At 35.8% G+C, this 15,247-nt stretch overlaps 2 protein-coding genes across 8 annotated transcripts in view; both read left to right on the plus strand.

Annotated features, from left to right (window-relative positions):
• The first annotated feature begins 135 nt into the window (after nucleotides 1-135).
• On the plus strand, nucleotides 136-7,424 carry LOC110840782 (tumor suppressor candidate 2). Of its 2 annotated transcripts, none has more exons than XM_087356075.1 (3): nucleotides 136-846; nucleotides 4,163-4,280; nucleotides 5,108-7,424. In XM_087356075.1, exons 1-3 carry the CDS (start codon nucleotides 827-829, stop codon nucleotides 5,171-5,173), a joined length of 204 nt encoding a protein of 67 aa, XP_087212201.1. In that variant the 5' UTR covers nucleotides 136-826; the 3' UTR covers nucleotides 5,174-7,424. The 2 variants fall into 2 exon arrangements, with proteins under 2 accessions (XP_087212201.1, XP_087212200.1); XM_087356074.1 differs by lacking the exon at nucleotides 136-846 and adding an exon at nucleotides 2,383-2,735.
• A 2,387-nt stretch (nucleotides 7,425-9,811) lies between these two features.
• Nucleotides 9,812-15,247, plus strand: part of HUWE1 (HECT, UBA and WWE domain containing E3 ubiquitin protein ligase 1) — a 56,828-nt gene continuing 51,392 nt past the window's right edge. For 3 of the 6 annotated variants that reach the window (XM_087355828.1, XM_087355833.1, XM_087355832.1), the window contains exon 1: nucleotides 9,812-9,957. The gene's annotated coding sequence lies outside the window, so the exon portion shown is untranslated. Of the gene's footprint in view, nucleotides 9,958-10,039; nucleotides 10,117-10,143; nucleotides 10,249-13,128; nucleotides 13,254-15,247 lie in introns of those variants that run through there. The other 3 variants (XM_087355829.1, XM_087355830.1, XM_087355831.1) reach the window with 3 other exon arrangements.

The raw sequence follows: 15,247 nt of genomic DNA on the forward strand, positions 1-15,247 counted from the left end.
TCATATCCCCGTGTTGTCTTTTTTCTCCATATGAGGCCAGATTACTATCTTTAGCCTCCCTGCTGTTTTTTAGGCATGTTTCCAACCCAGCTGACTTATTACAATTGCTCAGTCAAACTGTTTGGTCATCCATTTGTTTGTCCATGTATATGGAATAACAATGGATAAACCAATTTTTATTAAATTTTATAATGAGAAATTGTCCAGGCAAATCGATATTCTTGTAGAACATCCAGGTTTAATGACTAATTTACATACAAGCATTTGATCTCGATATAATTTTGTGATGCTAGGTCATTCATTTTGCATTAAACCAAACGCTTCAATTTTGGCAGAAGACTGCAATAAAGAACGAAAGAAAATCATTATTTAGTGAGTCCTTGATAATGATTCTTTTTTTTGTGTGTGTAATGTTATAAATCTGAAGATAGGTTTGCACATATGCAATCAGTCGTATAGTTCTATCATTTCTCGGTATGTTGGCAACCCTGTGAGCTTATATTAAAGTTGTTCCATATGTCTGTCCATCAGTACACAAGAAGCAACTCAGTTTTGATCAGCTTCAGTATGGAAGAACTTTAGAAAAAATCATTGAACCATTTTAATTTAAAATGGACAGTTTTAACAACAACTTTACATTAGATTCATAAATAGTTTTTGAGCTTGTCTGCCTAATGCACTTACTGAGTGTACGCTATATAATTTTACAATATTGTTTGGTTTTATACAGAGAGTAGGATATTTATGAGTAGTTTCATAGGGGAAATTAAGTATTTTGGAAATAAAATGAATACAGTTTTTAGGCCAGTACCTCAACATTTCCCAGATGCTGTCTAGTACATTTCTGTAAGTCATTTACTATTCCATTAGATTAAGATGAAAGGTTTAAAGAATGGTGACGTGAAAGCTTATATGCATATACTCATCAATGGACCTTGATATTCGTTTTCTAATTCTTTATTTGTTGTATTACACAAGATTCATTGGATTAATGTATCGGCTAAGTGTTAGGACACAGACTGAGCTCTGGCCAGTGGATACACACCACATCATTTCAAATTCTTCATGATGTTTAGTTTTCTGTTGCAACAGTTGAAATGTTGCACAAATGTGGATGGGAACCCCATGAAGAGCATAAGGATTATAGAAGAAGAAAATTTTAGGTCATGTAAGGTACCCAAAGTGAATGTAGGTAATTTTTTGAGTGCCATGTTTTTATGACTATTTTTCTGTAGGCCTGGCTCCAGGCTTTGACAACAGTCTTGGAGGTAAGGACATTCTGCTGTGAGATGATGCTAAAGAACAAGAAGGTAAAGAATAATGCAATTGTGAAGTCTGGAATTTGTAAGTGCAATCATTTTACTTTTTTCCAAAGGTCCCATGCCATTTCCTGATAGTTGAGATGCTGGTTGCATATTCTTTGATGAAAAAGTTAGTAGGTAGAGAAAGGACAAACAATTTATATTAAGTGTGAGTTTTTACTTGATAGTGTTTATTAGGCTCTAAAGGGGTGGACTTTGTGTAATATATATTTGGGCAGGGGGCTCACACACAAATTGCATCTGCATTTTGCCTGTGGGTTTTATATCATTCTCAGAATAAAAAGCAGTTATTTTACTTAGCATTGGTCAAATGCTGTGATTTTGTAGTAGGAATTGAACCTCTGAATGTTTAGTTGAATTTCAGTTTCAAAGGGTTAATTTAAGTATGTTATATTCATGAAAGTGCTGTTGTCCACACTTGATGCTCTGGTTTGACTGCAAATAGTTCTGAGGACTGCTGAAAAATGTGTGAAATTTTTTTCTTCTGCCATTCAAGGTTAGGCAAGAAACATGTCCAACATTTTTGAGGACAACCATTATTAGGCAACGTACAGTTACAAGATAGAATGTGTTGAAAGAGTTTTATCTTCTATTGCTTTGTATGGGTATGATGCATGTTATCTCAAATGATGGGAGGAACGATGAAGGAATAAGCCTATGTACATGGCACTGAGAGAAATATATGGTCCTGAGGAATTAAGTTACAGGAAGCTGCAGAAAACTGCATTATGAAAAGCCTAATAATTTGTACAACTTCGACCATCTGTGTTTCAACTCCCAAAGGAAATACGTACTATTAAAAATTGCCATATCATATGCAAATGTCACATTTGATGACCTTTGCTTTTGCACTTTGCTTCATAGTGCAATCATTGAGATGTAAGAAATGGAAGGTATTTTAAACGTACGAGTTTTAAGTATTAGGAATTATATTATGCTATAATTATGTCAGCTACAGTTATTTAGGGTGTAGTTAAACTACGTACAGTTATTGTTAAAATTCTGTAATAGTTCGCAATTTATTTATAGATAAAATATTACGCGATTGGTATTGTTTTTGTTTCAGGAGATAACTTGTAACCTCTTTGGCATGTATTTCAACAACCAGCTGTTTTAGTAGTTGGTGGTTCCGGTACGACGGTGGTTGGATTAATTGTGATTTTACCAAGTTATGAAGCCGGACTCAGTTTTTCCGGGATAGAGGATTAAAATGTACTTCACATATGGCGTTTTAAACTTCGTAAAAATGTAGCTGGTTTATTATTTATTAACATTTAACGAGAGCCCAATGGGAAACAACGGTTCGAAATTCGTTAAAAAAATCGTGTCCCCTTTCAGCAACACAAATAGTAGCGACGATACTCGGAGTATTGTGAAATCAAATAGCCCAATCATTGTAATTTCAAGAAAAGGGTTAGTTTATTTGAGATATTGTTAAATGAATTTTAATTAAGGTTTTACTATGTTTAATACTTAATGTGGTAAATTGCTGTTTGTATGACTTCCTGAACACATTTTCTGTTGTATTTTACAAACTGTACTTTCTTATTTGTGATCACAGTGACAGTCTTTCTGGTCTCTTTACAATAGACTTGCCTGTAGAAGTAGAACTAAAGTATCATCATCACATTACTGGGCTTACTTTTGTTTTCCCCATTCTGTTTGGTAGTAATGACACCTGACTGCGACTTGGATGCAAAGCCACATCTATTTAAATGGGTTATGTGATTGGGAAGCTGATATTGGTGATCCTTTGTGGAACTCGAAGTATAGCTGGTCAGTGGTTTAAAGTGTACCATCATGGCAGTAGAAATAAAATCACCATATTCAAATAACAGCACCAATTCAAATTGGGGCATTATAAAACATGGAGTTGCTCAAGGTTCAATACATGGTCCTCTACTTTTCCTCATCTATATCAATGATTCTGCCAACCAAGTCTAAACCCTTGCTGCTTGCAGATGATGCTAATATTATTATTATTTCACATCCAGAAATTGATGGTTTTCTAATTTGAATGACTTGTGTATTTGCTAGCTTGAATAAACTAACTAAAGCCAATAAAAACCCACATTGAGTTTTGATATAACAAATTTTACGAAACTTTGAGCTACCAACAAAAATTGTGTTAATCCAAAGTATACAGTATAAGGATAAAATAATAGCAACTAAATTATTTAGACTACAAAGTGACTATATCTTAAAATGGAAAACACATATTCAATACATTATCTCTAAATTAAGCTCAGCATGCTTTGCTATGACAATTGACACATCACTCATGAAAACAAACTTTTAAAGTCAGTCAGATTTGCTTACTTCCATTTGATCATGTCATATGGAATTATTTTCTGGGGAAACTCAGCAGATAGCAAACAAGTATTTCACATTCAAGAGAAAATCATTATAATAATGGCACACACTAAAAGGAGAGCCTCGTGTGGGGAATTGTTTAAGAAATGTAATATTGTTCTACTAGGCTTTGAATTCTTGAACTCATTATCATAATTTGTGATGGACAACATAGAAACATTTCAAACAAAGTAAAATATCCATAATACAAGTTCGCGATACTGATATAACCTTCATAAGTTTCATTGAACATTTGCTTATTTATTTAGTATGCTCAGCTTTTTCTTCTATCCTTTGTAGCTATTGGCCAAAGAAAAGGAAATGTATTGTGTTGCATACTATGATACTGGTTTTGAACTAGTTGTATAATACCATTGGATTGTTCAGTACTTCTACTGCGATATGATTCTGGCCAGCAAGCAGAATGCATAAGTGGACTAAATTTCAAATTAGAAGGATTAGAAGTGATTGTGTTGCATTTTTTTTAGATCAATGTTCTTTGATGAAGATGGAGACTTGGCACATGAATTTTATATTGAAGTACCACCAACAAGAAAAGGATGCAAAGCAACAATGAAGAAAGTTCTCCATAATCTTATTCCACAGGTAAGAAGAATGTCGAATGCTCAGTTAACACTTGTCAGGTCCTGAAATGTTCTATAGTCTTTAAAGAACACGCAGTATCTTTGTTAAAGTGTCGATGTAGTAGAAACGAAAATAGCATGGCGTCCACATCACATCTGTATGCTGTCAGTGCTTCCAGTATTCATGAAGTGCAAGTTTAAAATTTATATATACTGGGTCTACAATTTATGAGGCTGCGGTCGTGCTTGCATTGCGTGGTCGGCTGGCGCTCTGTTGATGTGGGCGGGAGTTGCGCGCGTTCTTCCGGTGGGTGACCGGCGAATCAGTTTCAGTGCCGCTAGTAACAGCAAACTATGAATATTTCTTGTCACTAATACATGTTATTACATTAATTGTTCTTACCTTAAATTACAAAAGATGTTCAAGGTGACTTTCTTGTGCCTCATAAATTGTAGACCCGGTATGTATGTGTATATATATATATATATATATATATATATATATATATATGCAGTATGCATTTTGGTAACTGCTCTGTATCCAGTACATACGGTGTGCAGATTTGACCTATTTATGTAAGTCTTCCAGATGCAAAATTCATTTTATCTCCACTTTCTTCCATCCCTCCAAAAATGGGAAAGTCATCTAACTTAACTCCAGGGACCCACAAATTCATCGCTGGTTTCTTAGATGCTTCTCATTTTGACCCTGCCTGTCACTTTGGAGGTCATTAGTTGAACCCTAGTGACCATGAGCAGATTACTGCAATTTATTCAAGGTATGGGATTGGTGCAGGGGCAGTTGGATGCCAGTCCTTTTATATTTTATATTATTTTATGTTCTTTCAGGGAGAAGTTGCCCATCAGTACCCTCGCTTGCATGTAGACTTCCCCATCATTCTTCATCATGTCTGAGGTTTGGATTCGATCGCCTGTGACGTGTGCTGTAATGTCTGGAGCATATCACCCTTGCTGTACATTGCAAATATACATAGAACTGCAGGACCTCACATTACAACCATTTGTTTGAAGCATAGATCTTTATATTTGGCTTTACTTACACTGTATATTCATCCACTGCTTACGAAACACGTGTCGTGAAGTGTTCTGTTAAATATGAGAGTGTTAATGTATGGAATTACCTATTTAAATATAACAGTAGGAGGTAATATGATGATGGAATAGTGTTTACTTTTATTGGAGTTTAACATTTGTTAAATATGTCTATATGTTAATAATTGTGGCTCATTTTCAACATATTATAGTATCACACTTTTTGTTGTTATGAAAGAAAAGCACACAGTGGAATATAAATTTGTGCTGGCTTGACTTTCACAAACATTTAAGTAAATACAGTTCAGATGACTCAATGAGATTAAATTTCAGATTTGAACATTAAACTGATATAATACTGTATTAAAGATGTTTTTGAATAATGTGGAGATACAATGAGCAACACGATTAAAAGCAGGAAAAAAAAGTTTAATTTATTATACAAAGGCTGTTCAGTAACATAAAGAAGTGTGTTACACTTGTATTTATTGTAGTGGCATGTCCAACAGAAGAGCTGATGGCATATTTTTCCACTTAAGCAACAGAGCAATGAGTCAGTATTTTTCATTGATACACATCCTAATTGATTCCCATGAAGAAGAAATCAGCTGAGTGCTTGTTCATAGCAAAAGTGATCCTTCTCCAGGGTAATGCCCATCCCAATACATCCTGTGTTCCAGTGAATCCTCTGAAGCAGTTTTGCCGGTAATGTTTGAGCCCTGTCTCCTGTCCGTGGGAATGAAACAGTTAATGTATCACTGGGACAACTGTCTCGGTGGAAAATGGACTGTGTCTTTTACTGCCTGTTCTGGATATGTCAGAGTAATAAATCTGAGTGTATCACACCCACCCCAAGATGTTATTTTGTAATATACGTTATGATTCCATGTATGTTTTAGTGTGCACCACTAGTTGTTATTGCAACACTTATTGTAATCAAACCTCGTTACAGTTAGGATACTGTAATATGGAAAACAAAATTCTTTTTGGGCCTGCAAAATTAGTTATCTGCTTTAAGTAAGAAGAAGGAATATTGGAGGATGTGTAATTCTTCTTGGCACTACAGTTCAATGTTGAACACTGGCCTCTTCAATCTTTTGCCTCCATTCCGAGGCTTAACTTGAAGTTTTGGCCGGTCCCAATTTGAAAGCGTCAGGAACTTGCTTGTTTGCCCTTGCAAGACTTAGCTGTAAAAACGTTGCCTGGGAGTCATGACTTGGACATGCATGCATTGGACTTGGTAGGAATGAATGGCATTTCCAGAGTTTTTAATGATACATATCTGCCAGCAGGATATGTACTGTCGAGACCACATGGAGGACACGTAATTACAACAACAAAATTAGAGTAAGATATATTTTTCTATTATATTTGTGTCATTTTGTCAGGGAGTGTTATTCAAACTGGAATGCTGTTGGTATCAGAGAACACTAGGCAACATTTTGAGTCATTTCATTCTGAAGCTATCAAGATATTGGCACGTTAGACAATTTTCTGAACTTCGAGGAATATCATCAGAATGGTAAATTTAACAGGAGTTGTGAATTTTATTTAAATAATACAGTTTTCTATTAGGTAATCCTGATGTGGGAGTCAGTGGCTTCATACATTTCCCATTTGATGCAAATTTAAATAACATGCCAATAAAAATTATGAATGGTACAATGGGGAAAACACACAGCTTTTATGCTGTAAGTTGTGTAGTAATTTGTATTAAAAGATACAAAAATAAGTTTGCCTGTTTGTAACTCTGGGCTGATGCTTCTAACCCACCAAGTCCCTTGTTAAATGGTATCTAACATAGTCCTGTGCAAGATATGAACTCAGAACTACACAGATTTTTGTAATTGACTTGTAGGCACTGTTTATGATTTCAGATACACTACTTATTTTTTCTGAATAATTGTACAAAAGTCCATTTGATGTCTGTTTATGCAGTTCTATACTACAACACCCAAAAGACCAGTAAAGTGCTTGATAAACATAATAATTAATTCTTGTGATAAACCCATGTTTGTTCATTAGAAGGGATTTGCTGTTAAATCCGAGGCTAGTGCTACACAGGCTATGTAAGAGACCTCTGTGTCAAGAATAATAGAATATTTTTCATGGTTGTGCTGTCTTTTAATTTGTGAATTTAATAGGATATAAAACCAGTACCTAAGCGCTGGCCAAATCTTGACATAGTGACTCAGCCAGAAACTGCCTTGTCAGTAGTTGGTTTACTGGAAGGGAAGTGGTTAATTCTGTGGCATCCAAAGTAGTCTGCTGAGGTAGTGTTTACTTACTGTTTTCTGCCTAGCTAACTACTGGTCTAGATAAATTCAGAATTGTTCAGTCCCTTTTATATGAAAGTTCTGTCTCAAAGTGAATTCATATCATTCAGTAAGAATTTAGGTAATATCAAAACCAAATGTTTTTGCTTTATATTTGGTAATATTCCCCATGACTAACTCTTACATGCTTTGTGATTGTGGAAGGTTAGATTTCTTGTGGTAATGAAAGTCTAGAGAATAATTCTGGATGCTGTCATAGTATTGTCTGCAGGAACTGAGGAAAATATTGCTATTTGGCTTTACTGTGTTAAAAGCTGTTAGAATTCAATGCTTCTTCCACTTGATGATTGAGAGTAAGTATGCTTCCCAATTTCAATTGCCACTGTGCTTCCTCAAACCACTACATTTTGTTAAGTGGCTCTTCCCCCATGTCCTCAGGTGAACCTACAAAGTTGGGCCCAGTAGAAGGAGCCCATCTTGATCTGGGCTGTTTTTTCTGGGTTGTTGCGCTGTGAAGTCTGGCAGAAGTATACCTACATTTCTGAGGTACTTGCTACTCTGGTGACAGAGGTAGCAACTGGTAAAACGTTAGCAGACTATATGGCCCTACAACCCAGAACACAGCCATCTTCAACTGAAGTTTTTGAATTAGACTAAATATCATCAGACTTTTTAGATTCTTGTTGCAGAAATATACAGTTCTTTAAAGAATCAAGGACTAGGCCATAAAAGTACTGAAGATGATTTCTAGGATGTTGCGCCATGCAGTATACAGGTAGGACTCAGTTTAAGCCGGAGTTAGGTTTGTGAGATTTCCGACGTAAAATGAAGCGGCGTAAATTGAAGCAAAAATATAATGGGAACATATGTAAATACATTTGGCCCCGTTCCAAGATTTTCAGTAATCAACACAAAATACATGAAAAATTTTGACGTAAATACGTCTATACGGAAGGGTCATTCGGCAAAATATCACAAGTACTTATCTTATATAAGAATTATTACATTACAGAGACGTATTTACGTCAGATTCAACGAAACTTTTTTATTTTATGAAATTTATGTATTGAAAATTGTATAATGTTTAAGAAGAAGAAGAAATCTACTGCTTTAAAAACGACAGAATAGATGTCTGTTTGGTTTTCTTCTTTTCTGATAATAAGTTATTGTATAGCTGTAGAACTGTAACAATTCCTCTCTTAACGGTTAAGCTCCGCTCCCAGTTGGGGTCGTTGTTACATAAGATCTCACATCCCTTATTAATAAGACCAATAGTCTCTTGCATTGATTTCACTGTTAGTGTCCTAATCGGCACTGCAGAGTCAGCTTCTCTTTCCTCTGTGTCTTTGGACAGTTGTTCAGCTAGCTATGTCACCAACTTCTACATCATCAAGTCCTATTTCCTTTGCTATCTCTGTCACATTGTCTGTTATTGACGCAAGAGTAGTGTCGTGCTCTTGCGAATCCGAAACGCAGTCAGGACAAAGCTTACGCCAGACGCCATTCATACATGATTTTGACACTTCACTCCATGTCGCTGAAATGTTGGAGATCCCTTTCATGATGTCGTATTACTTCCAGTAATGTCTCAACGTTACATTATCGGACACTTGAATAGCCTCAGAAATTCCTTTGAGTGTTGTCCGTAAGTAATAAGCCTTGAAGGTGAATATTGCTCCTTGATCCATGGGTTGTAAAAGTGAGGTTATGTTTGGTGGAAGGAAGACAATCTTGACCTCTAGGCCTTTGGTATTCAAATCACTCAAATCTGGAGGGTGGCCAGGGGCATTGTCCAGCAGCAGCAAAACCTTGTGAGGAAATCTATTTTTCGTACAGAACTCATCACCCCCTCCAATCGTGATCTATGAGAGGCGCAAAAGTGAAGCGGCGTAATTCGAGTCCTGCCTGTACTATAATTTTAATATGCTGTATTTTCTCTCTTGTTATCAATAGCTGTTGACCTACCGACCTTTTAGAGGTGCTACCTGCCTTGGTTATATTTGGTGAGCTATGAAGCGAATTGCCGATTTAGAATAATGTATTGAAGAAAAGTATAATCGAACCCGATCAACTGCGAAAATAAGTACTATAACGAATTATAATATTCCATATATATTTCTGTAATTACATTTGTTTTTCGAGAATTTGATAGTGCCATCTAATGCCTACTATAATAACTATCCTTTTCGATGCTTTGTGGTCTCTGTGGCTTAGCCACTCTAAAAGTGCACTAAGGTTGTCTAAGCTCCGAAACGCTATAAATTCCATGACTTTGTCGGTAGGAGAAGTGTGAGGTAGATGTACAGTTTGCTCGTGGATAAAGCTTTAAAAAAATGTTACGGATATTTGAAGAAACTTAACGCATAGCAGGTAACAGTTGTATGATAGAATAACAAAGATTTTACGTATTTGATCTAACTACGTCTTAAAGTTTACCGTTAACAGTAAGGCTTATGACTTCTGGCGCTGACTTGTCCTGTGCCTTTTGTTTGAGTTTCAGGCAATATGGCGCCTGACCGTTTCGTTGTGGTAAGAATTTTTAAATTGGTTCTAGTGTGACTTCCGTAAAAAAGTCGCGAGTTGTTTCACTATAATACACTGTTTTGGAGTAACGCTTTCCATTTTTAAATCAGGTTCAATGAAATATGTTCCAACGTTCAGGTGGGTGATAATGTAAAATCATCGTATAGGAGTCGTCCACTATAATTTTTGTCTGCGTGTAATTCCGAGACGTTCTTCACGTGTAATATTGATTAAAGCTGCATTTTTGAGGGTGTGGAGTGCAGAGGTTTCGTATCAAATGTTTCAAGTCAGTTGGAATTCAGATTTAGTCTTTGTGACACGACAGGCGACAGTGTTTTGACTCTTACAAATTGAGACCTTTGTCGGGAATTGAACCCACAAGTGCTGACTTCTCAGTGGTCATCAGCTGTTTTTCATAGTTAGCACGTTTGCATACTCAAATGTGCAGGAATTTGCTCAGAAAAAGTATAGGAAACATGAAGTTTGATATGCTTCTGAAGTGTGGGTAGAAATTGAATAGAATAGAATCTGTTTACATTTCATTGATCCTTCTTAGGCCCAAGCCAATGATGTAGAACAGGTCATAGCACAAATACAATGCTTGTTTCTTATACAAATGTGAAGTACATAGTAATGACATTAATTTCCAACCAATCTTTGGTCCAGGTAAAATCTTCAGTGGAATAGGAATGAGACATGAGATACTATTTTGGTGTTAGCTAAAACTTCTCCTCATCGTGATTCAGAATTTTAATAGTGGGGAAGATTACTGACTAGCTTATTTCCAATATAGTAAACTCCTTTTCAATATTTACTGAGTTTCGTGTTTCGCTTATAAAGGTTATATCTGTATCTTGTACCGGGTCTACAATTTATGCTGTAACGGCCTTGCTTGCATTGCGTGCTCGGCCGAGTGCACTGTTGGTGTGGGATAGAGATAGCGTGTTCTTCCCGTGAGTCACAGGCGAATCAGTTTCAGTGCCGCTAGTAACAGCGAACTACGAATATTTCTCGTCACTAACACATGTTATTACATTAATTTTCTTACCTTAAATCACAAAAGATGTTCAAAGTGACTTCCTTGTGCTTGCAGGCAAGCTTCACATCTCGTTAACATGTTTCGAAATACTTGACGAAGCTCTTCTTGGGAAATTGCCGAAATGAATTGTGGTTTCCTGTTCTTCTTTTTATCCAAAACTGATCCCGTACTACAAAATTTTTTTATTAATCTCTCTATCGTGGGCCTGCTAGGAACACTTTCACCGGGAAAATGTCTGCGATATTTACGGCGGCATCTTCCGTAGGATGAATATTTGGCATATGTTTCGACTAAGAACACACGTTGCTTAATACTGTACACCATATTATCAACGTCAATCCGCGACGAGAGACGCAATGAAACTGATTCGCCTGTGACTCACGGGAATAACACGCTATCTCTATCCCACACCAACAGTGCACTCGGCCGAGCACGCAATGCAAGCAAGGCCGTTACAGCATAAATTGTAGACCCGGTACTTGTATTATGGATATCTTACTTTGTTTGAAATGTTTCTATGTTGTCCATCACAAATTATGATAATGAGTTCAAGAATTCAATGCCTAGTAGAACAATATTACATTTCTTAAACAATTCCCCACACGAGGCTCTCCTTTTAGTGTGTGCCATTATTATAATGATTTTCTCTTGAATGAGAAATACTTGTTTGCTATCTGCTGAGTTTTCCCAGAAAATAATTCCATATGACATGATCAAATGGAAGTAAGCAAATCTGACTGACTTTAAAAGTTTGTTTTCATGAGTGATGTGTCAATTGTCATAGCAAAGCATGCTGAGCTTAATTTAGAGATAATGTATTGAATATGTGTTTTCCATTTTAAGATATAGTCACTTTGTAGTCTAAATAATTTAGTTGCTATTATTTTATCCTTATACTGTATACTTTGGATTAACACAATTTTTGTTGGTAGCTCAAAGTTTCGTAAAATTTGTTATATCAAAACTCAATGTGGGTTTTTATTGGCTTTAGTTAGTTTATTCAAGCTAGCAAATACACAAGTCATTCAAATTAGAAAACCATCAATTTCTGGATGAGAAATAATAATATTAGCATCATCTGCAAGCAGCAAGAGTTTAGACTTGGTTGGCAGAATCATTGATATAGATGAGGAAAAGTAGAGGACCATGTATTGAACCTTGAGCAACTCCATGTTTTATAATGCCCCAATTTGAATAGGTGCTGTTATTTGAATATGTTTTTTTTATTTCTTCTTATTGCCTTCTGTTATGAAGGTATGATTTACATACCACTGAGAAAATCTTTTATCAGTTATGAGAATTTCAGAAATCCAAATAGTTGACTTGTGGAGACATTGTTTTAGTTTAAGAGGTCACATACTCTCTTGTACATGACTTCCTCTGATATTTTTGAGAAAGCTGTTAGTAATGAAATTGGTAAGTACAATTTTTCAGTTCTATTATGTGGAAGTTTAACTTTTGACTGTTTAAATCATTCTGTAAAAAAATTCTTTTCATATACAATAAGGATTAAAGAATACAGCATATTTATGTCATTATGACTACTGAAGTTTGTACATAATTTAAGTGATTATAGGATGAATATGTAGAAACTGAAGCTTCAGTTGAAAGTGAACTGAAATAATTACATGAGCTTGTTGGATTTTGCAGGCTGAAGTAGGATGAACATGTCACAGTGCTCAAGCTAATTGTTCTTCTTATTTTTTTTATGATTCTCATTCATATTCTGATTGTTACAATAACAATATCAATTACAATAAAAATAATATCAATAATGATGAGCATAATGATAGGAATCTACTATAAAAATTTGTGATTCCTCGTTGTCGTCAAAAATGACGTCATCAACAATGTCAACGGATATTTGCTTACTCTGCATTGTTGTGTTCCACAACAATGCCTAGTACAACACAACAATGCCGAGTAAACAAGTAACGCTTCACAACAAAGGAATCAAAAACTATCAAGCCAGTCGCATTATCACTGCTCCAGATGCAGCATATCGCATTCTTGAATATTGACTTACAGTTGGCCTAAAAAATCAGAAAAGTGAAAGAAGACATTATCAAGTATTTGAAGTACCAACTCTAACAACTCCAACAAGGTAAACTGATACTCATTCGATATATTACGATTACGAAAACAATTATGAAAACTGACTTTATGATCGATTTTAAGACGAAGATTTGCAAGTGAGGGGTTCGTTGCGTTTTAAACACTTGACCCCCGAGGAACTCCGAAAGGAGCGCTCTGCTCTAGGAAGAATAAAAGCAGGAAGAAGAATAAGAGGAATAATAATATATGTATTAATACAAATGGGAAAGCATTAAAAATAATGCAGGATTAACAATAACAATGAGAGTGCCATTACAAATAAAAACATTGGGAAGAACAATGTCTTTCTTGCCTACTGATGTTGGAAAACAGGGCAGACACATGGTGCTCCTTGCTCACCCTACAGCATGAAGAAAAATTAAAGAGAGCATGGAAAGCTTATTAGGCATTGATTCAAATACATTTTAGGAATGAACACCGATCCGAACTGTTTGATTAGCTTCTTGAGGCTTATATGGAATTGGCATGTAATGCTGATTCCATGTCAATTCGTATGAGGTCTGTGGTTGAAATACAAAGATTTGGGATGTCTTGTTTAAAAAACATCCCTTATGGGGTAACATGGAAAGTGATATTTTTTTATAAGTCATTAGTATGTTTCTGATGTATTTGGTTTTGGAAATAAAGTCATTTGTCTGTAGTCAGGTTTTAACACAAAACATTTGAATCAGAATGGCACAGACAAATGAAAGAAGTACCTGCTTCCCTTGCGTTTCTAACCTTGATAATGTGAATGATAATAAATACTGATGGTTGCTTTTTGCTTGTTAACATATAGCTACTGGACTGTGTGCTTTTCTGATGCTCAACAGATATTCTTTTTCACATTCCGCGATCTGCATATTTCAGTATACATTTGCAGTTCCTCTTGGCTTGAGCTCCACGCAGAAGCTTTGAATCTTATATAGTTTCAGTATATAACAAGTGTACAATTTTAATGAGTAGGTCTATTTGTGCAAATACAACACACACATTATAAAAATATATTTAGACATTGCTGTACTCAATCTTTCAAACTTGATCTTCCCGTTAACATCAGTCCCACACCATACTGACTTGTTTATGAGGTAACGTGCGCAAGCAACCGAACTATAGCTTTCAGCTCCATTCTGATGTCAGAGGGTTTGAAAAGTCATTAACATTTATTCGTGTTTTTCTTCAAATTAGGCAGACATATCGGTGTCTTTGTGTAATAGACGTCTGTATATGTAATTGTAATTAATGGAAGGTAGAGGAAAGCTATTTATGGATAAATACAAGGTGGCTGTGAATGACTGGAATTTTGATGCCAACTGTACACGTGCATCACTTCCAGTTTGGGTTAGACGCTTGATTTTTATTGTACAGAGTGTACAAAGATAGGAAATAAAACTCTTGTAGGCTGCATTGAACTTTGGCACAAAGAAAAATAAATTGTTCAGAATGTATTGTAAATGAATTATATCATTCTTTCTATTAATGAATTCAGAATGAGGGCGTTAAAACTTGGAATGCCTAGTTGAAAAAGGTTGCTAAGAGAGTATGTTCTCACGTTTGTGGGGTTGAACAAAGGTGATCAGTGAACCTGTCAGACCACCATTTGTTGTGTGGTGGTATATATTAATAAAATATTGCTACATACTTTTTCACATATGTTGGGTTCTTGCATTTGCTGATGACAGTGCAGTAACTTTCCCTCCTCATTGATCAGTGCATGTCAGTTATTACTCTGGATTGGAGAAAAGCCAGGTGTTACTTCCAAATTAAGGTACCTTGATGTCTTCTTATTCGTGTTACGTAATTTGTACTGATGTGAACATTCAAAAATTTTATGTTTGTAAGAAAAATAGAAGGGCCACGGTGGTCTAGCGGTTAGAACGCTGGCCTTGTAATCCTGGGGTCTCGGGTTCGATTCCCGGCGGTGCCCGAATTTATAACTTGTGTTGGGCAAGGCCGTGGTCTAGGCAACACGGAGGTTTCCTCCGTGGCATCCCAACAATTACT

This window comes from Zootermopsis nevadensis, unplaced genomic scaffold (genome assembly GCF_977971745.1).
Source record: "Zootermopsis nevadensis isolate Lab colony 2312 unplaced genomic scaffold, Znev_1.0 Znev_ptg000025l, whole genome shotgun sequence".
Lineage (NCBI taxonomy): Eukaryota > Metazoa > Arthropoda > Insecta > Blattodea > Termopsidae > Zootermopsis > Zootermopsis nevadensis.

Coding starts and splice junctions, on each gene's coding strand:
- LOC110840782 (XM_087356074.1), top strand. CDS start 2,611: ATGGGAAACAACGGTTCGAAATTCGTTAAAAAAATCGTGTCCCCTTTC. Junction 2,736..4,162: donor ATTGTAATTTCAAGAAAAGG/GTTAGTTTATTT, acceptor CATTTTTTTTAG/ATCAATGTTCTTTGATGAAG. Junction 4,281..5,107: donor TCCATAATCTTATTCCACAG/GTAAGAAGAATG, acceptor ATGTTCTTTCAG/GGAGAAGTTGCCCATCAGTA.